Source organism: Eleutherodactylus coqui, chromosome 1 (genome assembly GCF_035609145.1).
Source record: "Eleutherodactylus coqui strain aEleCoq1 chromosome 1, aEleCoq1.hap1, whole genome shotgun sequence".
Classification (NCBI taxonomy): domain Eukaryota; kingdom Metazoa; phylum Chordata; class Amphibia; order Anura; family Eleutherodactylidae; genus Eleutherodactylus; species Eleutherodactylus coqui.
Genome location: NC_089837.1, coordinates 53,082,987 through 53,107,466, shown reverse-complemented (window position 1 = coordinate 53,107,466; position 24,480 = coordinate 53,082,987). Strand labels below are relative to the sequence as shown.

At 47.0% G+C, this 24,480-nt stretch overlaps 1 protein-coding gene across 2 annotated transcripts in view; it reads right to left on the bottom strand.

Annotated features, from left to right (window-relative positions):
- Positions 1 to 955: 955 nt before the first annotated feature.
- The window catches only part of LOC136620953 (cytochrome P450 2K6-like), a 56,198-nt gene continuing 32,673 nt past the window's right edge, over positions 956 to 24,480 (bottom strand). For both annotated transcript variants that reach the window (XM_066596071.1, XM_066596081.1), the window contains 6 exons: positions 22,735 to 22,895; positions 21,191 to 21,367; positions 8,505 to 8,640; positions 6,149 to 6,333; positions 3,207 to 3,348; positions 956 to 2,509 (listed from right to left, as the gene is read on the bottom strand). In XM_066596071.1, the coding sequence (XP_066452168.1) occupies positions 2,331 to 2,509; positions 3,207 to 3,348; positions 6,149 to 6,333; positions 8,505 to 8,640; positions 21,191 to 21,367; positions 22,735 to 22,895 (980 nt within the window). In that variant the 3' untranslated portion in view covers positions 956 to 2,330. The remainder of the gene's footprint in view (positions 2,510 to 3,206; positions 3,349 to 6,148; positions 6,334 to 8,504; positions 8,641 to 21,190; positions 21,368 to 22,734; positions 22,896 to 24,480) is intronic.

The following is a 24,480-nucleotide window of genomic DNA, read 5'->3' as shown; positions in this document are numbered from 1 at the left end:
ACAATTGCCGATCTGCCTTCCCTGTGACTTTACGAAGGAGCGGGCATCGCTGGGGTGACCTGTCAAGCAACTGCGTCCGACAGGTCGTCCCGTGAAAAAGCACCATAAACCCCTAAAGAATTCTTTAAAAATCCCCTCCAATGCACGATGACTCCGTGGTAACATGCCATTTACCCCCCCCCCCCCTACCCCCCACACCTGTCAGTAAAATTGAGGGCGCAGTTCTGCTGTGTATTTGCAGGAATGCCGTATTTATGACGACAGCAACACTAAGGCTGGGTTCACACTGGGCGGATTTACCGCGGAAATTCAGTCCTGAATTTCGCCGCGGCAAATCTGCTTGTGGCCGCTGATCCCGGGATTAGCCAGCCATGCGGGACGGTGAATCGGCAGCAGCAAAGCCGGCATAGGCCGGCGCTGCGACATGGATTCGCCGGCTGCAGCATGTGAATTTTTCTTCTTTTTTCGCTGCGGCCACGCTCTCCGCTATGGGAGCGCTGGCCGCAGCAGAAGAGCGTGCAGCCAGGCCGCTTCAAAACCCGCGGCTAAGTGCCGTGGGTTTTGAAGCAGCGGATTCCGGGCAGAAATCTTGCGGTTTTTCGCTGTGGCCAAACCGCGAGATCTCCGCCCTGAATGCGACCAGTGTGAACCCAGCCTAATAATTACTTCTGTGGCCGTTCACCTGAGTATCTGTGCATATAACTGTACTTTAACCTTTTAAAATCCACAGCACGTGGCCCTCTGCTTGGTTTTGACAAGTGTAGAGAAAGATAGAGAAGGGGGGGTGGAAGAGCCAGAAGCAGGAACTGAGCTCCCTCCCACCCCTCGCCACTATTTGCAATGGGAGAGGCGGGGTGGGGGCGGAGCTAAGATCGGGACGTAGCTCCACCCCCACCCACCCCTCCCATTGTAAATAATGGCAAGGGGTGGAGAGGGGGCGGGAGCTCAGTTCCTGCTCCTGGCTCTTCCATCCTCCTCCACCTGCAGACTAGGGCACCGTATATCGGCTGGGCGTGAAAACCCAGCCGATATACGGTCATCTGAATGACCATCAGCATTGTGCAACTGCCTCAGTCTAAATCAGCCCCATGATCTGTATATAAGCAGCTGCAGACTGACGGCAGTGCCTCTCCTCAGCTGATTTCTGCTGAGCTGTTGGGATTCCCCTGACGTCAGTCAGGACGGGCCGCCCTCCCCTCCGGCATCGCACGCAGGCGCAGAGGAAAGGAGCCCTCAGACGTCAGTCAGGACGGGCCCCCCCCCCCCCACCGGGATCGCGCGCATGCGCAGAAGAAAGAAGCCCTTGGCGCTGAGCCAGGACGGACGGGCCGCCCACAGCAAGCACTGCTTGTGACGTGAGGCCCGTCCGCTGACCTAGGAAGTGGCTCATGGACGGAGCAGAGCCGGAAGCGGTCATTTTGACAGCTCCAGCTCTGCTTTAAGAAGCTGCAAGAAAAGATAAAAGATGCAGAGGACATCACTGATGATCGGCCCTGCCAGGCAAGGTGAGTAATTTTTTTTCCCTCTTCATGTCAGAATCCCTTTAAAGATTAAGCGACTCCTGTTTGGACTGAGCAACAAGCCGCTCAGTAGTTGTACAGTTTCAGTAAACTGAAATAGAACGACTAGTGAGTACTGATCTACTTCTCACATGGACCTACAGTTGCTCAGTTACTTTTTAGGTGAGATCAGTACCTTTACACACAGCACAATGGAAATTTGATAAAAATAGGCTCCATCTTTTTTTCTGGAGAAGACATTGGTGTCATTCTAGATGAGAGGTGTTGTCTAAAACATTGTCCATTTTCAGCTTAGCAGTATGTTAGTGTTAAACCTACTCGGAAAATTTCTGTTGATTGTAAATTAAATCATTTAAAATATAATGACCATAAGATTGGTCTTGCAAGGTTCCCCACTGCATTATTCGACTGATGGATGTTGAGTTGGAGGACATTAGCTTGGAGGATATTATCTTGGATGAGATGTGCTTGGATGACGTTGGCTTGGAAGACATTGTCTCTTCATAACAGAATGTTATGGATATCCTAGATTCATGCAACTGCTCCTCATGCTTCTTCGAAATCTCTTGGCCAGCAAACCAACTAGAAAGAGCCGATTTTTCACACTTTTAGGGGGACATCAAATGTAGTCTGCTTCAAGAGGTTATAAATAGAACGAAAACATAGATATTGTAGACCTTACATATGGATATTCATTCAGGATACAAGTTGATAAGATTGTACGGTCTTGTTCATGGTAACAAGCTTTTCACCTTTGCAAATTTTGTTTTACTACAAACCAATCTAATCAACATAGGTGACACCCATCGGTCACACACGAGGTATAGCACACATCTTATGTGGTAATGGTCCAGTTATGAATCCATCCTCAGGAGTGAGGTCTAATGTAGCCCCAGGAGGAGCCTGAAATGTAAAGTTTTGAAGCAGTCTTGTGAAGAAAATGAATAGTTGCATTTTTGCCAAGTTTTCTCCGACACAACTTCTCTTACCTACAGCAACGGAGTATGACGTGAAGAGTGAAAATTAGTATTTTTCAAGGGGAAAGAAAAAATAAAATACTGTATGCTTTCAAACTGGACTGTTTTAACACTTTCGTGAGGCCAGTGCTCATGGGTGAGTCAGCCTTATTGGAACATTTTCAAAAAGATGCTTCCATATAGTCCCTTAGATGATCCCCCCCAAACACGTCTTTCACAGATGCCTCCATGTCAGTCCCTAATGTATCCCAGGGTGCCTGCCTTAAATGCTTCTGCGTTGAACTGGGAATTTTCTATATCTTTTGTTGTTTAGTTAAAATAACCGTGCCCCAACCAGTCATGTATTGGACATTTATACAATGCTAGTGTGCTAGTTATGATCAAAATTGTTCCCTCAATCAATCTGATGTTTTCAATGGCACCTTGGAGTCACCCGTGATAAATCCTGCACAATGGTAATCATGGCCACTGTCATTAATCTTAACACTTTTTGGAGTACTTCTGTTTAACTTTTAGGGAGGAGGAGGTAACAAAAAAACAGGGGCTGCTCCATTGAGCTCCGGACCCTAAAAGTGTGGTTAAACCAGTTGGGGCCTCAATTTTGACACAATTGAAATATCATTACATTTCTCAATTTGGTGGGGAGGTTTTCTCCTTTCAACTCAATACTCCAGCAACATGGGAAAAGACATCTGAGAAAAACACTCACCAGCTGAAAAGGGCATGAAAGCTTCTTTCTTTACAAAATTTCCACTGGAATCCAAAAAGTGTTCTGGGTAAAACTCATCGGCTTTCACAAAATGGTCCTTGTCATAAAGTACAGAGGTCAGCAGTGGCATCACATATGTCCCCTAGAGATTTGAACATTTACATAAGTCATATTTACAATAGAACTTAATTGATTGGGTTATCATACCACAGGAAGGCAACAAATAAATGTGTTTTGACATCAAAGGAAAAAAGTTCATGGTAATTCTACTTCTAATTCTAATTCGGAATGGCCACTTTGTTAGCAACACCTATAATTGGAGATTCCCTGTATGGAAATCAGATACGTTACTCTGGAGTGCAACATAAAATCAAGTGAGCAAATTTTTCTGTGGATCAGTTTCACTGTGTATCCACATTAGCATGGGAAAATCAAGGGATCTGAGTGACTTCCAATAAGGCCCGGTTATCGATGCTAGACTAGCTACAGTCAGGATTTCACTGCATACTTTCGAAGCCATGGCATGAGAAAATCTCACAAGGTAGGCCTTGTGGGATTTTCTCATGCCATGGCTTCGAAAGTATACTGAGAATAGTGATCAAGGAAAAATCTCCAGCAAAATGGGATCCTGTGGATGTAAACAACTTGCCATCCCTTAGCATGGGTGGGCTATAACAGCATATAACTAGTTTGATTGCCATTGCTGCTTAAGAGAAAAAGAAAGACGAGATTCCAGTGGACCAAAAAGTGCAAAAATTAGGTCACTGAGCAGTGGAAAAATATGTCAGATGGATCCAGATTTTTTATGTACAATGTTGATGGGATGGTAAGAATTTGTCATAAGGAACATGAATTGATAAATCCTCTATGTGCCAGGATTGCGGTTACTGCCTGCCCATACCTCCTCCACCTGGTTGTCACAACCCCTGTGCTGTCACAGGCAGCAGATGTTGATCCTTTTCTGACACAGGGCATTTGTCACTGCTGCCAGTGTAGTGTGCACACACCTAGGTTTCTTCTCCTGTGCAAATCCTGATAGGTTTTAGTCCATTTAAGACTCCTTCTGCCTCCAGAGGGTGCCTAAACAATTAGTCTAGCCAGTGTGCAAAGGTACTATATTATCCTGACAGTTTCCTGGTTTTGCAACTGTAACACTTAACTACCCCAACTTTCCCACTCCTGACCTCGGCTAGTTAGTTGACTAAGTTTACTTAAACTGCTGCCTGCCTTGAGCTCTGGTCTGATTCATCGTCCTGGAAGAATTCTACCTGCCCTGACCTCGGCTCTGTTGTATGACCATGTCTCTGTCTGCTCCTCTTCTAACATGAACAGTTTACTTTAGCTACCTCATGATCAAAACTACTTCTGGGGTAACAGTCTATGGTTCCCTGCAGTGAGGACCAGATCCTGATTAAAGGCTCAGTCACATGGGCATTTTGACGCACACATTTTTGAACGCATTAGTTATGCGTTCAAAAATGTGCGTGATCGAAGCAGGCATCACGGCGGAAAAAACGCTGCCAGCAGTGTTTATCCGCTTAAAAAGACCGCTGCCCGCTATCCCCTGCTGCGGCTGTGACAGCTGCAGCAGGGGATTCCTTGGATGTGAAACCCCTGGATGCTGTCACATCCAGGGGTTTCACCTATGGTCAATGGGGCCGGTGGCAGCTGCGGCAGCCCCATTGACATACAGAGAACATCACAATTTTTTCATCTCTTTGGTGAGTCCCATTGTCACTGGACACTGTGACAGCATTGTCACAGTGTCTAGTGAAAATGAGACTCCCCGCTGAGATGCAAAAATCCTCTGCCACAGCTGTCACAGCTGTGGCAGAGGAGAGCGATGTTCTCCCATTGAATTCAGTGGAGTCGGCAATACAGCCAGCTCCATTAAAAGCAATGGGCTGCCGGGCAGCACTGCAGTGATATTCTGGGAAGGGCTTAAAATATAAGCCTTTCCCTGAAAACCATCCTAAAAATGTGTAAAAAAAAATAAAAAAATCTATACTCGCCTCTTTGCAGCTGCCGGGGCTCAGCCGCGTCCAGCCAGCTCTTCTCCTGTACTGCTCTGCGGAGTATTTAGCAGGCGGGGATTTAAAATCCCTGCCTGCTGAATGGGCTTCCTCTGATTGGCTGAGCACTGTGACCAAAAAAAATCTATACTCACCTCTCTGCAGCCGCGTCCTGCCGGCTATTCTCCTGTACTGCTCTGCGGAGTATTCAGCAGACAGGGATTTAAAGTTGAATGACAGCTGAGAGCTGCCTCTGATTGGTCACAGTGCTCAGCCAATCAGAGGCAGCACTCACCCATTCATGAATCCAGGGGTTTCACATACAAGGAACACCGGTTTGCCGCAGAACGCAGTTACATGCGTTCTGCTAACCGGTATCCTATAATTTTCCACATGTAAAATTCGCACATGTGACCGCTGAAAATTGAAAAGCATTGGTTCTATCTAGTGTGAATTTTTTGACGTGAGGAAAAACGCCCGTTACAAATGCCTGTGTGACGGAGCCCTAATGGATCAAAGCATGAATACCGGGGAATCCCAGGTGTTGCCTTGGATCTAGCCCTATACATATCAGTTTTTTAAGCACAATGGGTCCACATCTGATGTCCTGACATTTTGCCTGCCATGTGTCAATAGTTCTGACTGGTGGAGTATTGACATGAGAATTTTTTTCCTGGCACACAATGCTTTATTGAACACCTGTGGTTGGATGCCACATCGAGTTGCTGCGATTCTGAAAGCCAAAGAATGTTCAGTACAAATGAGTGCTAATAATAAAGTGGCCATTCAGTGTATGTGCATTGAACCAAAAGGCAGTGTATGGGCTGGAATAGAGTATCTAGTCACTTGTTCTTCCATTAGGCAACATATACTCTGAGGAGCAATGGAAGATATAAGCCTATAGAAGCCTCAAATCTTCTTTTTACTTACTTTGGGTAGAAGATATCCCCTGAAGTTAACATCTTGAGTAGTAACATGTGGGAGGTTGGTTGGAATAATATTTCCAAAACGCTGAATCTCATGGATGACGGCATCAGTATACGGCATCTGTTTACGATGAATCACTTGGGGCTCAGCCGACCCAATAACTTTCTCTATTTCACTTTGGACCTTTCCTGTTACCAACAAAAAATCCATAAACCCATATGTGAAAAAGATTTGAGTCATTCATTTTAATAGCATTTAGTCTAGAGTTGCACTCTGGTCATGTGACGGTTGTGATAAAATCATGGTTTAGTGCAAACATCCTGTTACTTTAATGATCAAAACGGTTGCTATTGTCAAAATTTGCTCATGATTTATTCTCCATAAGGGAAAACTGATGTTTTTACCACAAATAAAGAAAGGTCATCTTGGAGTAAGTGCTTATTTGGGCACATGCTTATGCTCAATATTCTAATTCAATATTCTTCAATGGGATTTTTATGAGAACTAAGTGGTTAGCTTTATAGATGAGACTGGTAGATGGTACATTATGTCATGGTGGTAACAGATGGAGACAGAGGAAGCATGTTTTAGCAAAAATAATCTTAGTGAACAAAAACAGTATTTATATAATTTCTCTCCATAGGGGGCTTCTCCTACTAAAAAGTTTCATTTTAACACTCTACATATACCCCCTTTGTAAAAAAAAAAATCAAGCACCAAAAGGAGTTCTCGTTTTGTTGCAAAACTGGGCATGCAAGTATATCTTAGCTATGCAAAGAGTTGTGTCAAGAGTAGATGAATGGTCTTGCCACCTAAGGCCTTAACAGTGGTTCTGCCCATGGCCTGTAAAAAGGCTCTCAGAGGCTATTCGAGCATTATACACCTTTTTTTTCCCGTGCTTTTCTAGAGCTTGCTGACCACTAGACATACCTCTATGATGCAATCGAAGAGATTTCACTCAGTTTACAGAGTTTGAGAGGGAGCATGTTATTGGAATACGAAAAGCTGGCTGGCCACTAGGGCCGTTCTGACCTGAATGTTAGAAGTTGTGGAAATCAGTAGATATGTGAGGGCACACACATAATGCTATTAAGCTCAAGGTGCCCTCAACAGACCACTAGTAGAGAGGGTTGTCTGAACATCTGACAAGGACGAGCAGCTCCAACTATTTCATTGTCCACCATCCATAGACAGGCGACACCATTGTTACAGGCTCATCTGTCTGTTGGAGTGATTTCCAGACACTTGGCTAAAGGACATTTGGTCTCACGACGTCCATTATGTGTACTGCCTTTGACACCCACGTACTGTCTTCTCTGTTTGCAGTGGCTATTTGAATGATAAATCTGGACTGTTTTGGAGTAGAACTGGGCTGTCTTTAGTGATGAATCCATCTTTAGTTTGGGCAATGACCAGGGTAGTGTTTGTGCCTGGAGACTGAGGGTGTTGAGCCTTAATCCTGCCTTTGCTGTGGAGCGGCACACTGCCCCCACTGCTGCTGTGATGGTCTGGGAGGCCATCACATATAACAGTTGGTCTCTTTGCCCGCCCATATCACATCTTATCCAAGCTAGAGGCGGTTCAACAGGGAACTAGAGCCTCCCTTTAAAGGGGCAGTTTTGTGCAATAAAATATCTTTTTGCTCTGATATTGTAATCATTCCCTTATACCAACGTTACAATCACCCATATAAAGTTTGATTCAATTTCAACAAATTCTTACAGGAGCTATATTTTGCATGACCGTGTATTTTCTTAATGTGATAATGACTAAGCATTCACCAAAATCCAAACTCTTATTTCCTACATATGGCATAACACATTGATCCATACATTCCTTTCTGGTCCTTCTAAGTGGCAGCAGCAAGGCACACGTCAGCTGGGTCATCACCAAATATGCCTGATGCTCATTTTATTCAAATGCAGCACAAACAAACGTTAAACTGAGCTTTCAACATGCACAGCCTGACCTCTTATGCCTAGAAGGAGTTGCGACCTTAGACACGTCACCACTGATGTAAACTGGAAGGCAGAACTTCTTCTCTGGCACTCACAACACTTAACCATCTCTCTCAGCTCTAATACATGGCACAAGGTTTATCAGGGCCAAGGCGGCTGCTGTCGGAACAGCTGTCACTGGTGGAGGGAGTTCAGAGTTCTCTCCACCTTGCTACATACACATAATACTAGTCATTCCATTGAAGTAAGCTGATTACTACACTACATATTGGTATGGTTATGTAATAGTGAAAAGTTGTATCATCAGTTTTAATCACTTTTAGATTATAGCCACACAATGGCCTTTGATCACATGATGTATTGTGTACTGTAACATATATGCAGTTTATACCGTGTCTTACTTTGGATTTCTGGATATTTCATCATCAGTAGAAGAGCCCATCTCAGGGTGGTGGAGGTTGTATCCAGGCCAGCAACAAAGAGGTCCGTAACAAGCGCTGTTAGGTTTTCATTGCTAAAGTATAACTGAGTTTTTTTCTAAGATATAAAATACATCACATGCACATTAGTGTTATAATAAAGAGATGGAATGTCCTTATGTAATAAACCAATGTACAAGCCTCAATATAAGCACATTTATCATAGAACTCAGAGCATGCTCAAAGTGCAGAAAACATGTTCTGCCTCTTCATCATTGGCAGGAGCATCTCTGGAGTACATGCTCTGGTTTTTCATCATTACTGGAGTTCACTCCACAGTGCATACTCAGAGTGCTAGCTGTGCTTCATCTAAAAACAGGGTTGAAATTAGAACATCAAAATGGCATTGCCCAGTGCAATGTGACCCCACAGTTTTTGAATGAATCTAAGCAAAGTAGAAAGAAAAAAAATAAAATGTTCATTTTTTTACATTTGTGTCATTTTAAAAACAGTTTTCTTTGTACAACAAACATATGAATGAGGATTTGCATCCCCTCAAAAATACCGCTGTTTGTCCTGTTTTCAGAAACATACTCCATGTGGCTCTAATCTGCCTATTGGACACATGGCTAGACCTGTAATGTAGTGAAAACCCTTTGGCTATCAGGGCACAACTGAATAGAATCCAGGCCCAATTACATACTTGTGCAGAAAAAAAAATTGATAACCCCCCATCCTTTTTGGCATTCCCTTAATCTTAGATGAAGTTATTAATGTAAAACTGTGTGGTATGTCCGAAAACAGGGGTAATCATAGAGGCCTAATTGGGATAGGCACATCGGGCAATAAAACAGAGTATTCCTCTGTAGTAGAAAGGATGGTTAATTAGCGTAAAATTTCTATTGATTTGTATAAACTAGATGTATTACACAGTTGTAGTGATTTAAGTCTGTAGAAGCTGATAGCTGTATAATTTAATTATGGTAATTGCTGGACAATGGCATGGTGAAAGATGTATGCTATAACATTAGCCCAATGTAAAGTTCCAATGCAGCCTCTCTAGGGTTAAATTACATTGCTATACAATAAGACTGAAGGTATATCTATCTTAGGCATCTCGTCATCTCCTCCCCCCCCCCTCAACTTCTGAGACAAAGAAAGTGGTCTTTGCTTGACCACATGTTGAGGAGACAAAGGCTGGCTTGTACATGGGGCTTGAGGGGGGCGGGGGGAAAGGAGGGGATTCTATATGGTTCAACGAATAAAAAAAATATATATATATATTACTGATGTCATATGTTATACGCCCATAAAGGGCAGGTATTATGTGTTTTAATAAATTGGGGCTCTGGCATTGTATCGCTCAGAGCTAGTTGAAATTTGTGTTTGACTGGTTGCTTTCATTGCGTGTGCACGCCATACTACATAATTAGGAAGCTACAGAATACCCCAGAACCTGCTTGAGAAATTGGTGTCCAGATCAGTTGAGTCCCTTGGTGGGTGAGTAGGCTGTGATTAGTCACAGTCTGGAAAATACAGAGATTGGCAGATAACACGCAGAACTCAGGGGCCCCGAAAATCTACAGAGCACGGTAAGATTGCTTTATGTTAATCTACCTGTGTGAACTGACTTCCAACTGTTCATCTGCCTATCCCTAGTGCTGGCTGCAGACAATCACTAAAAGACAGGTAATAGTTTTAGTTCTGCCTACTCCAAATTTCCACCATGTAGCCTGTCTACGGCTATTCTGTATGCTGTGAATGTTGTGTTTGAGATGGGTAAAGACGGTGTACACAAGACCAAGAGACATATTATGTGAGGGTTAATTTGTAGTAGGGCGGACTTGGGCTGTATAGCAGTGTGTTCCTATACGCTTTGAGGGCGCACGCCCGGGGCATACTCTCCTACGTAATAGTGCATGGTTTGCCCTAATACACTTGGAGAGCAGGGCCAGGAAAATTTAAAATACGCGTGTTCACTTGTATGATCGAGCACAATGTATGCTCTTATACTTAAGGAAGGATATGCGGGGATTATAGCCGTGGTGTGTGATGACTGGATACTCCAAATATGAGTCACTGAATATAATCGTCAGTCTTTGTGTATAGCCAAATGCCATGTCCAAACTGTGTGCAGGGTGTGGTACTGGGGATTACTAATAGAGGGTGGGCAGTTGCAAAAGTAGGTGAGATATATACCTTAAGCCACTGTGGGTATTCTCCAGTAATCCCGTCTGTCCCTTTTGTTCGGTGTTATAGAGTTAATGTGCATTGTGATTTGCGGGGAAAGGAGGGGTTATACTCAAAGGATTTGAGACAGGATAGAATTAGTAGGCAGAATAGAGTTGGGCAGATTGAGAAGGTTGGGCATAGATCCAGGTTGTTCAGGGATTCCAGAGAATGGGAAACAAAGCGAGCAAAGAAAAGGGGCACCGAGCATGTGATTTAGTTGTTGAGAGGGAGGGAGCAGAGTTTGCTAAACAATGGGAAAGGATTAGAAAAGTTGTAGGATGGGGAAAGATTACGGGTGGTAGACTACAGCCAGAACAATGGAGGGAAGTTTTGAGTGATAAGAAGGGGGCTCTAGCAGACAGGGGGGTGCTTCAGGCTGCTGAAGGGTGGTATAGAGTAGCAAAAGGGATTCCCGAGCAGAATTGGGTGGAGGATGAGGTGAAAGGGGAGGGTGGATGTGTATTACCTGTATCATGAACAATGTAATGCCTTTGTGTCGACTACACCCCCTCCCTATGATAGCCGCCATCCCTGCTGGACTTTCTGCATTTGCAATGTTCAAAATTCTTCATAGCCTGATGTCTGCAGTAATTGTGGGGCGCCCCGCCCCTACCCTGATGTCACTTCCTCCCATGTGCCCACTTCCGGTGTCTGTGACATCACTCCCAGTCCCTCCCCATCCAGGACAGGACCAAACCCTGCCTCTTTCTCCTCCAGCGGCCATCTTGCCTCACCTTGAAGCTTTGCTGCCCCAAACCCCACCCCTTCCTCCTCCGGTGGCCATCTTGCCTCCCCTGAAAACTTTTCTGCTCCAAACCCCACTTCTTCCTCCTCCGACTGCCATCTTGCCTCACCTGGAAGCTTTGCCGCCCCAAGCCACACCCTTTCCTCCTCCGGCGGTCATCTTGCCTCACCTGGAAGCTCTGCCGCCCAAACCCCACCCCTCCCTCCTCCGGTGGCCATCTTGCCTCAACAGGAAGCTTTGCCGCCCCAAACCCCACCCCTTCCTCCTCCGGCGGCCATCTTGCTACACCCGGAAAGCCTAATCCTCCGACACCCCTGTATCTAGTGCTGTGTGCGGATGGCTCTTTCCATTTGCCATCCACCACTGTGCCTCTGTCCCCAGAAGGCACTGTAGAGCCAGTTAACCAGTCCAATGTCGGCAGTTTTCCCCTGATGATGTTAGGGGAAGATGGTTCCCCCAGCCTTCCCCCTGGCCATGGATTCCACCCATGGGCAGATCTACCCCCTCTAGTGCTAATTTGACCCGTAGCCTTATGGAGGAATTCCAAGGAGTACAGAAAGATATTCAAAGTGCCAAGAATCACCTTGAACATTTTATTAACACGAGTGGTGACCAGCAGGCCCAGATGCCGGGGTCCTCACACTTGGCCCCTACCCAACAGCCCCCTATATCCGCAGGAGTCCAGCCTCCAGCTGACGCTCCTCTGTTGTATGCTTCTTTCACCCCTACTCAAGCATCCAGCCTCCAGACCAGTCTCCCTGACCTGGAGAAGCAGCCGATGCCCTTTTATCGGAGATTAGTGCAAATTCAGAAGAATTTCAGTGCCACCTGGAAGGACCTCCAGCCCCTTCCTGAAGGTAAAGCAGGAGATACCTACTGGCCAGTTATTGAGAAGCACCTCGACCCACAGAAGATGGAAAGCAACATAATTTATTAATCCGGTGTTCGGTTCTGCGAACAGATCAAGGAGTGGGCCCAGGATCGTCTTGCGGATCAAGCTACCACCATCCAGGACGTCACCCAGAATAAGGGGGAGTCTGTGAAGAAGTACTACACTCGCCTGATCCAGTTGTATAATGACCTAGGCTTCTCCACGCAAACCAAACCGCATTCCCAGATGCTTTCATCTGCCTTTGTATCGGGACTTCGTGAACCCATAGAGAAAGGTCTTATCACGTCTTGTCCGGAGTACAAGACTCTGTCCATGGACAAGCTGCTGCCGGTAGCAAAAGGACTAGAAGGAAAAGGACACTCATTGGTTATGCTGGCAGAGGACCCATCCCTGCAGAGGTTCTGGATACCACAGCCTGGACAACCGGATGTGCGAACGTGTTTCAACTGTGGTCGCTCCGGACATTTCCAACGTGACTGTCGCACCCCAAGGAAGCGATGTTCTGGCCTAGGCACCAGAGAGCAACTTCCTCCCCCACCTCCTCCAGCCAATGACCTTATCCAATAGGACAGTGGCAAGCCTGCGTCCCCCATGGCCATGTCTCAGCGGGGTACTGACATCGATATGCCGGATCCACAAGCCCAGGTTACCCTCTCCGTTGCAGGCCGTCCCACTACCTTCCTTCTGGATACAGGTGCAGCCAGAAGTGTGATTAAGGAAGCCGATTTCCCTTTCAAGACCCTGCTGGACAATGTTGAAATCTTGACCATGGGCATAGAAGGACGTCCCACCCCTCAGCGTCTTTCGAAACCGCTGTAGATTGGTTCTCTCCCTAATGTGTTAGCATGGTTTGTGATCCACAAGACAACCCCGCTGAACCTGCTGGGAGCAGACCTGCTATCCAAGCTGCAAGCCACCATCACCTACATCGAGGATGGAGGAATAAAGGTGTCATCGCCTTTGTCAGAGGAAGATACGATGATTCTGGCATCAAAACCTTTACTCCTTGCAGTCAGCACAGAAAACCCTAATACAGTGCCGGCCCATGTCCTCCAGTGAAGTCTTGATAAACTGTGGTCCAAGGGCCCGGAAGACATCGGTAAACTCCGAGTGCCACCTGTGGTAGTCAAACTGAAACCTGAAGCCAACCTCCCATGTCGGGTGCAGTACCCACTCAAGCTTGCGTCTCACAGGCCATTGCAGGGCAAGTGAAGGCACTTCTGGAAAATTGGGAACTCCTACCCTGCGAATCTCCCTGCAATACCTTGTTGTTTCCGGTAAAGAAGAAGACACCCAAGAGGATGCCGGTGAAATACCATATGGTGCAGGACAGAGCAGTGAACTAGGCCACCATTTTGGACACACCCCTTGTGCCTAATCCACACACCCTGTTGGTGGGGGTTCCGCCCACCGCCACATACTTCACAGTCATAGATCTTGCAAATGCCTTCTTCAGCATTCCATTGGACCCGTCCTGTCAATTTCTCTTCGCCTTCACCCATGATGGCCAGCAATATACGTGGACCGTGATGCCTCAGGGGGCTCAGAATTCTCCCAGCCAGTTCGCGAAAGCCATAGCGTCCATCCTCGCACCATGGCAATCCAAATACACTACGGTGGTTCTCCTACAATATCTTGATGACCTCTTGTTGTGCGCTGACGACCTGCCCACAGCTGAGGTGGCATCCGAAAGCCTACTTCACTTCCTGGCCGACCAAGGTTGCAAAGCATCTCTATCCAAGCTCCAGTGGTGCTCCACTTCAGTGGTTTTCCTTGGCCACTGCATCACGCAAGGGGCCAGGCACCTCACCCACGAACGGATACTGGCAGTCCAGAGGATACAAATGCCAAACTCTGCGCGGGCATTACAGGCTTTCCTCGGCCTAATTTCCTACTGCAGATCATGGATCCCAGAAGCCTCTCTACTGATGCAACCGCTATACGATGCTTTAAAGATGGATGCATTTCTTTTAGGACCCGCGGTGCTGGAAAGTTTCTATTTTTTGCAAACAGCCATCTCCACGGCCCCTGCATTGGGCCTGCCGGACTATAACAAGGACTTCCACCTTTTTTTCAGCGAATGGCAGGGACTTGGAACTGGTGTCCTTGCCCAATCTCATGGCCCCAGAATGAGGTCAGTTGGCTACTTCTCCTATCAGCTAGAAACAGTAGCCCGCGGAGGGCCCTCCTGCCTACGGGCCATTTTTGCTCCTCAGGTCCTGTTGGACAAAAATTGGACCTCGTTTTGTGACACCCTCTGATTGTCCAAGCTCTCCATGACATTATGGCCATCCTCAATCAAACGCAACCAAAACATCTTTCTGCAGCAAGACACCTCAAACTGCAATGTTCGGTCCTGAGGCTGGCTTGTACACGGGGCTTGAGGGGGGCGGGGGAAGGGAGGGGATTCTATATCGCTCAACAAATATATATATATATATATATATATATTACTGATGTCCTATGTTATACACCCATAAAGGGCAGGTATAATGTGTTTTAATAAATTGGGGCTCTGGCATTGTACCGCCCAGAGCTGGTTGAGATTCGAGACTAACAGCTTGTGTCTGGCTGGTTGCTTTCATCGCGTGCGCACACCATACTACATAATTAGGAAGCTACAGAATACCCCAGAACCTGCTGGAGAAATTGGTGTCCAGATCACCTCCTCCTCCCATGCTTGCTGCAAACCCGACGCTTTTTTGGGGAGTATTTCCTGACTTCGTAAGTGGTGTTCTCACACAGAAGGTGGTCAACAAGCAAGTACACCATTTTTTGTTTGTTTATATTTTCTGCGCCGTCACTTAACGATGTAATTGCGTATGGGCTGAACGTATATGCACGACCATAGAGCACATTGGACTCGATGTCGTGGATATCCGTGATAAAATAGTACATGCTGTGTTCTTTTTTTCTTCGAGTGGATTATGTAATTCCGACCTGCTAATTTGAGTGAAATCGTGTAATCGAATGCATTTGATTGATCTGCATATTACCATGGATCAAACGCTTGCTTAATCCACAATTCCTATCTGGTCATGTGGGACCGGCCTAAAGTAGATTGCTATCTTTTTATACCATTGCATAATAGTGATCATGTGACCAGGACCACTCAAGGTGGCCTCTGGTCACTGCTCCAGGCTTTCAATTACCGTCAGTAGCCGGGAGCAAGGAGATTTTACATTTCCTGGGCCCTCCTCAGCTTCTGTGCATCTATATGTTATTTTGCCGGTTTGCGTATTCACAGGAGTCGGGGAAGGTCCGGGAAGGATGATCGTGTTGGGGTTTAAATGCGAAGTCCTCCTGTAAGAAGTTTTATCTCCCTTCACCGATGTTTACCTTTTACGTATCCAATGGGTAACGGCGATCACATGACAGGGGACCGCTCACGGTGGCCCTCGGTCACTGCTCCAGGCTCTCAGCTACATTTGCTAACCAGGAGCAAGGAGATTTTAAATTTCCAGACCCCTCCCCAGCTTCTGTGCTTGCGTCCGCCATTTTGCCGATGGGCACATGCGCAGAAGTCGGGGAAAGGTCTGTGGATAAAGATCTTGTTGGGGCCTTAGGTAAGTAATTTCACCTCCCCTCATGGATCCAATCTGTGTACGGAAACTTTAACTTTTGTAACTTTATTTTTAACTTTTATATGAAAGCAATGGATAGCGATGTTCACGTGACCAGGAAACACATACTGTAGCCCCTCATGAAATCTACAGCTTCTTGGCTACGTAACAGGGAGATTTTAAATACTCTGGGCTCTCCTGGCTTCTGCGCATGCCCTCAACATTTTGCCAGTGGAGCGCATTTGTAGAATCTGGTGGCAGGTCCTTGCAGGAGTAGATCATCGCGAGGCCAGAGGTGAGTACTTTCATCTCCCCTTACGGATCAGATTCGTGAGGGGAGAATAAACTTTAACTTTTTTAAAGCTTTTATGAGATCGCCATTATCAAGAGGGAAGTTTAATCTACAACTTGGTTTTCTGTGGAAGTGCAGCGTCCCACAGTGACTAAGATACGAGGCCCACACTGAGGAGCTGGTGGGGGTGGAGGTGTCACTTGTCACACTGGCTCTACCAGACTTCTTCCCGGAGAGACATGCAAAACCTTAGCCAAGGCATTGCTAGGCCTCTTTCAGGCAACACTGGGTGGCAGTTACCTTAATAAGTGTAGTGAACTTGAAATTGTCACGCGTGACGCCACCTTACCTTACCCACTGGAAAATCCTCGGCGGTTAAATAAGAGAGTCCACACACAGTTAATTTTGAATACCTCAATCACTGAGAATGGGCAGTGACTGGAAACTTTACTATGTATTCGCAGAAATACAACTTATCACACGTGCAAGAAAGATAGTGTGTTACCATGCAGGGCGGCACGGGGTCCCGCGGTCGGCGCGCGTCGCTACGGCGTCGGCTTCGGCGGCCTGGAGTTCTGTGTCGGGGTTCTCCCAGCGGCTTGGGGTGGCCGGTGGGTGGCGGTGTAGGCGTGTCCGCCAGTAGGGTGCCGCCCGCACTCCTCCGCTCTTCTTATACAGCAGTGGGTGGAGTTGCCTCCTCCCACTCTCCGCCCCTGGGCGGAGCCGTGTGGTTAAAAGACTAGCAGTGAATTGAGCTCGCTGCCAGTTATTGGTTCTACTTGCATCTAGCCAGTCTGTCTGCAGTTACCCTCAGCCAGTCCCTAGTTGCCGGTCAGCTCCTTCTAATTATCTATTACCCAGTCTTTGTCTTGTTGGTTCTGTTAGCCTCTAGTCTAGTCTGTCTCAGTCAGCACTAGTTGCTATTCAGTTTCTGTCCAGTTTGCCTGTGAGCTCCATCTCCAGCCTTACTCTGCTTTGTAGTTCTGTTGGTTTGTTACACCTGCCTCTTCTGGCACTCTGTCCCCCTTTAGGTAAGTTCCATCTAGGTAGTCGCCAGGTCCCTAGCCAGAGCAGGGACCGCCACCCAGTTGTCCGCCTGGGGCTGGCCAAGGCCGAGGCAAGTAGGCAGGGACAGTGGGGTGCGGGAAGTTCAGGGCACCCCACCTGACGCTCGGGGGGCAGAGTGCCGTAACATGATAACTGGCCCTTAAATACTGGTTTTTTTTTTCCATGGCGGCGATCAGCGCCCTCGCAAACCAGCTGCAAGACCTGGTGCCTGTGATCCGGGATTTATCAGCTCGCATGGTGGCCCAGGAGCAGTGGGTGTTGTCACAGGGGCGGGACGTCTCAACCAGTCCCGAACCCAAGTGCCCTCTTCCCGAGGTGTTCTCTGGGGAGAGGAACAAGTTTTTTGTTTTTCAACAGGCGTGTCGCCTGTTTTTTCGGATGCGTCCCCGTTCTTCCGGCTCGGAGGCCCAGAGGGTCGGGCTTATAATGTCCCTGCTGCGGGGCTCTGCCCTGACCTGGGCCTTTTCCATTCCCAAGGGTTCCCCCTCCATGCAGTCGGTGGACTCCTTTTTTCAGGAACTCGGGGGTATCTTCGATGAACCGGACCGAGTGGGGTTGGCGCTTTCGCGGTTGCTGGCGCTGCATCAGGGGTCGCTTTGTGTGGAGGATTATTGCTCCAATTTCAGACGCCATGCGGGTGATACTGCATGGAACGATAGCGCCCTGAAAGACGTTTTTCTGCAAGGCCTCTCGGACGCGGTAAAAGAACTGTTGATCTCCCATTCCGTTCCCGCTTCCTTAAAGGAGGCTATGGAGCTAGCGGTGAAGGCAGATAGGAGGCTCAGGGCTGGGAAGCAAGATAGACCGACCAGTAGAGTGAGGGAGGTCGTTTGTCCTGTTCCCTCCTCTTCCGTACCAGTCTCTGTTCCCAAGCCTATGGAACTGGACCCGCTGGACCCCAAGGAGCGACGCCGGATTCGTTTATTGCATCATCTCTGCCTCTACTGCGGGAAAGCTGGACATCGGATAACCTGCCCCCTGAGGCCTCAGTGTCCACAGTCTGATTCGGCAGAAAGACTCCAAGTCCTAGGCGATTGCAGGGAGGATCGCCTAGGACTACAGGTACGTCCTAGACTTCTGGTACCCTGCCAGGTTAGATTCCGGAACTTCTCCCGTCCAGGGCAGGCGTTTATTGATTCCGGAGCAGCCGCTAACCTGATAAGCATGCGTCTCGTTGAGCCCCTGATGGCTGAATTTGTGGCGCTGAAGACGCCAATTCGTTTTGCTAGTATTGATGCTACCCCTCTTGCTTCGGGCTTGGTACGATGGAGGACCCCAGTGTTACAGCTCACGGTGGGGGGTCGCCACTCAGAAGATCTATCATTCCTGGTGATGGAGAAAATGTCGGTAGACATGGTACTAGGGATGCCGTGGCTGGCGTTGCACAACCCCCAATTTGATTGGGCCACTGGGGAGCTGACCCAGTGGGGACCGTCCTGCCATAGCCATCTTGCTCCCCTTCCTCTCTGCTCAGTTGATACCGCACTCAGTCCCTGAGGTCTGACTTCCCTTCCCACCCCGTCGGCCTGTCCTGCTGCTGATGTCGCCACCGATGTACTGCAGGGGGGGTGGAAGGAAGTACAAAAGAGGCTAGAAGTGGTGGGGTTTCGTATGCAGTTGCGTAGTGGGAAGAGTCTGTCTGTATCTGAGCCATACAGGGTGGGACAGAAGGGGTACCGGTCCTCTGCAAATCGCAAAAGGAGGGCTCGCAGGGGGTTCCATACGTCGTTATCGAAACCTGTTGTCCCTTCGGTGATGGGGCATGTACATTACTCTTCTCCCCAAAGACAAAAGATATGAGGCAAGGGGAATGAACATCACTTCCTCTGACAAAAGAGAATACAACACTGATGCAGAACTTCAAAATAGAGAAGGGCGACTGGTAGGAAAATAAGAGACAAGTGGAATGAGCATCACTTTCTCTGAAAAAAGCACAAGACTCCACAATGGGTGGTAGCTTAAGTCAATACCCCCCTGTCCGCGATTAAAGAGATAAGGAGAAAAGGATGCCCCGCCTACTGAGACAGACTAGGACGGTGGACAGACACTGGCACTAAAGACACGACATGGGGAACAAAGAATCTCCAGTCATACACATAGATCATTCACGCCATTCATGTGGACTCATTCAAACAGGAGCTCTACTTGTTATACTAAATAATTTTACTTGACTAATGAGAATACTTTATCTACCTCCTGCGCAATGCTTGACTAATAATGTTGCAAAAAAATAAAACATTTTCTATGCAAAACAATAGAAACATTTGTCTATGCAAATAGAGAAAAATAACTTTTCACCCTTAAATGCTTAAGGAGGCATAATGGACAAAAAAAATGTATTTTATGGAAAAAGTCTTTCAAAATTTAAAACACTTCTTTGGCCGGATCACTCTAGAAATAGGAATCACCTCATCTGCTTCTGAATATGTTGTGCAGCTCGTAGGTGTAGGCAGACTGCCCAAGGAGCTGACCCCTAGCAAGGCGATGGATGAGGGGCTATTAGGGTCCCAGACTCATCTTGTGGTCACCTGTTCAGGCATTGCAAAGCTTGCATTACAGCTTGCTAGCTGGGGTTGTGAACTGTTCACTGGCTTAGGCTTCCCCGTGGCAGGCGAGCACAATCTCCTCCACAGGTGTAGGTGCTCACGTGCATAGAAGAGGACTCTCAACCCATGGTCCTCAAATTCCCTGATGAAGGGATGCAACCCTAGGGGAATGGCTGCATGTGCCATCTTGTTTTCCCTGTGAATAATGATTCAGGGAAGGATCAGCGCTCCTTCTTGGTGAGGAAGAACCTGGCGAAGCTCTGGCATGGTAACGTCCTGTTCGTGACATAAAAGGAAGAGCTGCAGCACCCCACCGCGACCAAGACATGAGGCCCACATTGAGGAGCTGGCGGGGGTAGAGGTGTCACTTGTCATTGTGGCTCTACCAGACTCCTCCCCGGACTGACGCACAGAACCTCAGCCAAGGCACTGCTAGGCCTCTTCCAGGCAATGCTGGGTGCGGGTTACCTGAATAAGTGTAGTGGACTTGAAGTTGTCACGCTTGATGCCACCATTTCTTTCACATCGGCAGATCCTCGGAAGTCAAATAAAAGAGTCCACACACAGTTAATTTTGAATAACTCAATCACTGAGAATACGCAGTGACTGGAAACTTTACTCTATACTCGCAGAAATACAGATTATCGCACGTGCAAGAAGGATAGTGTTTTCAATAGATGGTTAGGGAGAAGAACACAGGATGAAACCTGGCCCACAGTCTAAGTTATCTGTGATGCTTCACTCCTGGACACACACACACTCCGGGACTCTGAATAACTCCGGAGGGGAACACAACATTCTGCTGACACTCACTCAGAACTTGCTGCACGGTGGACTTCCTCACTCCTTTCACTCCTCAGAGGTGGTTCCTAGAATGGTGGAAATCTGGATATCTCTAAAAGATATCTCTCGTAAAGAATGGTTTTGCCAAATTTCATGATTGTACGACACCGAGAAGGTAGATAATTGGATTACGTACATTACACAGGGGTGTAATTTACCTAAAGCAATGAAACAGTGCTTTTATGCACTATCATTACTTATTGAGGGGAACCATGACTCTCCAGGGACCAAATCTAAAATATGAAACAGGACTCCTACCTATCATATGCAATTTATAATGGTGGTATCTTCTTGTGTGGCAGAGGAATTAGTAGGCCCTTTCAGGTGCCAGGATGTAGGCGCTATTGCCGTCTCTGTACCCCCTATAACTAAACTCCTGAAGATAGTATAGTAAATTTACTCAGCACAAATAACACATTGTGATGTCCCCCAGAGTGCTCCTTAACTGCAAACCCAACTCTGCTCAGCAGCTTCAGTGTTTCAGTACCTCTTGTTGCTTCACCAGAAAAGAGTTGATAAGATTCCTCTGGTCATTTACATCCAGCTCTTTCCTCTGGTTGGTGAAGGTCTCTTGGATAAACTCATGCAATACATTCATATTCTTGGCCACCTTGTTTTTGATTGTAGAACACCAGCGCATCACAGATGGAAATGCATAATACATCTGCAGTGAAAAAAATACATGAATGGATGTAAAAGAACTTAAACGCTTAAAGGCTTTCTAAATGCAAAATAGCAAACTCTCTAAATAGTTTTCATTAATTTTTTTTTTTTTTTCTCCTGTAAAGTCCATTCAACCCCTGAACATAGCTGACTGTGCAGGCTCTTAGCATTTGGCTGGCATAACCTGGGAATAAGAAATCTGGGTGCACACACTGTTCCTTTCACATGTGGGTTGTGTGCTCACACGTATGTCCGACAGATCTAGGCAGGAGCAGAAAGAATAAAATTTTGACGGACACACATCAAACAGGAAGGTAGAGAATGCCAGCGACAGTCTGAGGTGATATGGGGGGAGGATCTAATAGTCGTGGCCATCACAGAAATACTAATCAACATCTATTAGGCTATGCCTAAGGCACATCTTAATATGGCAGCCATGAGGACCTTTCTTATTCCTCTGGCTGCAATATTTATTTAAGTATCATCCCCTGGGATTGCTGGTGATGTGATAATAAGGGCAGCCCCTTCCATTTGTTTTGATCATTTATATGCTGCAATGTGCTGTGACATCTAATGACCCATTTACACGAAATGATTATTGCTCAAAATTCATTCTAATGAATGAATTTGAGCGATAATTGTTCAGTGTATAAATGTTAAAAATTCGCTCACTCTTTGTTCGCGGTAGTTTAAACTTTAGCTAGATCGCTGGCTTCTCGTTGGGTGTAAATGCTCCCCGCTCATTGCTTCACGGTGAAGCGCTGAGCGAGAAGCCAGCTATGTCTTTTTGTATGAATGCTCTGCAAGAACATCAGCGCTCATGCAGTCATTTAAACAACTGTTGGCCCATATAAAAGGACCATAAAGGGTTGAAAGGAGAAGATCAAGGAGATGTCCAATCTAGGCATCCTGCTGGTGATGGGGCAGGCACATCTTTTATGGCCGCTTCATTACTATACTAAACATCTATAATGTTGGTCCTTAACATGATTAATGGAATTCTACTTTATTATACATGTCTGTAGATGACTAAATGCTGATAAATAAATTCAACTAATATGGTCTTTGATGTGTGACTTTTGAGGGTCTTACCCTGTGGAAGCCCACCTTTCATGTGAGGGCGGAGTCCTAGTAACTATGGTTTTATAGCTCAGCATTTTTCAAGTAAATGTAGCTGAGCTGCAGTACCACATATATCCCCAGTGATAAGTGGCCCTGCATTGCGAACTCTCATTAAGGTAGATGCAATGCTACAATGAACAAGAGCTTAAGGCTCAGACCCTGACTAATCGCATTGCATAGTACGTCAATGTTGCAGTATTTCCCAGAAGACCCCTTTAAAATATAACATGGAGTTGAGCTGCTCACCATAGCCGCTGGGGTTACCGTTAGATTGATATTTTCATGAACGATGTTTAGCAGCTTCACAAGTGTGGGATCTTCATAAGAAAATCGATGACTCAGCACGATGGAGACTATTATGTTCGCTGTAGCAGTATTTAATATCATATAATTATCAAAGGGCTCACCTGGAAATACAAGGGTTAAAATTAGAGATGAGCGAACGTACTCGTCCGAGCTTGATATTCGTGCGAATATTAGGGTGTTCGGGATGCTCGTTACTTGTAACGAGCACCACGCGGTGTTCCGGTTACTTTCAGTTTCCTCTCTGAGACGTTAGCGCGCTTTTCTGGCCAATTGAAAGACAGGGAAGGCATTACAACTTCCCCCTGTGACGTTCAAGCCCTATACCACCCCCCTGCTGTGAGTGGCTGGGGCGATCAGATGTCACCCGAGTATAAAAATCGGCCCCTCCCGCGGCTCGCCACACATGCCTTGTGACTTAGCTGAGGGAAAGTGCTGCTGCTGGTGCTGCTGTAGGGAGAGCGTTAGGAGTCAGTGTAGGGTTCAAGAACCCCAACGGCCCTTCTCAGGGCCACATCTACTAGTGTGCAGTACTGTTAGCACAGTATTTTTTTTTTTTTTTGTCCAAAATTGGATCTGCAGAGCATTGCGCCCTGCAATAGGGACAGAAGTGGGGGTTAGGCAGGGAGAGTCTTAGGAGTTAGTGTAGGCTTCAAGAACCCCAACGGTCCTTTCTAGGGCCACTTCTATCCGTGTGCAGTACTGTCCAGGCTGCTGTTAGCAGTGTTGCATATTTTTTTTTTCTCAAAACCGGCTGTGCAGACCATTGCACCCGGCATTAATACTACAGGGATAGAATTGTGTAGGCAGGGCCAGAAGACATACATTATTCATTGAATACACGCAGTGGGGTCTTCCCTTTGCTAAAAAGGAAAAAAATTATATTTTGCCTGCCTGTGTCAGTCCTAAGGTCTCCGTGTACGTGTGTGCTGCGTATACAACGTACAAAAATCAGACGCAACCAGCTACGCTTTACTGCAGCCTAGCGCCATTGTCTTTCCTGACTGGCAAATACCTGCTCTGCTAGAGTTAATAACTCTGCTACACTATAGTTGTGTGACACTTTTTGAGGGCCACACCACAGATATTAAACTTCTTGTTCATTGAATATACGCAGTGGGGTCTTCCCTTTGCAAAAAAGCGAAAACATTATATTTGGCCTGCAGGCTTGCGCCAATTTATTTCCTGCCTGGGAAATCAAATCACTGGTAATACAGCATGCTGAGGGGTAGGGGTAAGCCTAGAGGACGTGGACGTGGACGTGGCCGAGGACGCGGAGGGCCAAGTGAGGGTGTGGGCACAGGCCGAGCTCCTGATCCAGGTGTGTCGCAGCCGACTGCTGCGCGATTAGGAGAGAGGCACGTTTCTGGCGTCCCCACATTCATTGCCCAATTAATGGGTCCACGCGGGAGACCTTTATTAGAAAATGAGCAGTGTGAGCAGGTCCTGTCGTGGATGGCAGAAAGTGCTTCGAGCAAGCTATCATCCACCCACAGTTCTGCGCCGTCCAGTGCTGCAAATCCGAATCCTCTGTCTGCTGCTCCTCCTTCCTCCCAGCCTCCTCACTCCACTACAATGACACCTGCTCAGGAGCGGGAACACTCCCAGGAACTGTTCTCGGGCCCCTGCTTAGATTGGGCAGCAGTGGTTCCTCTCCCACCAGAGGAGTTTATCGTCACTGATGCCCAA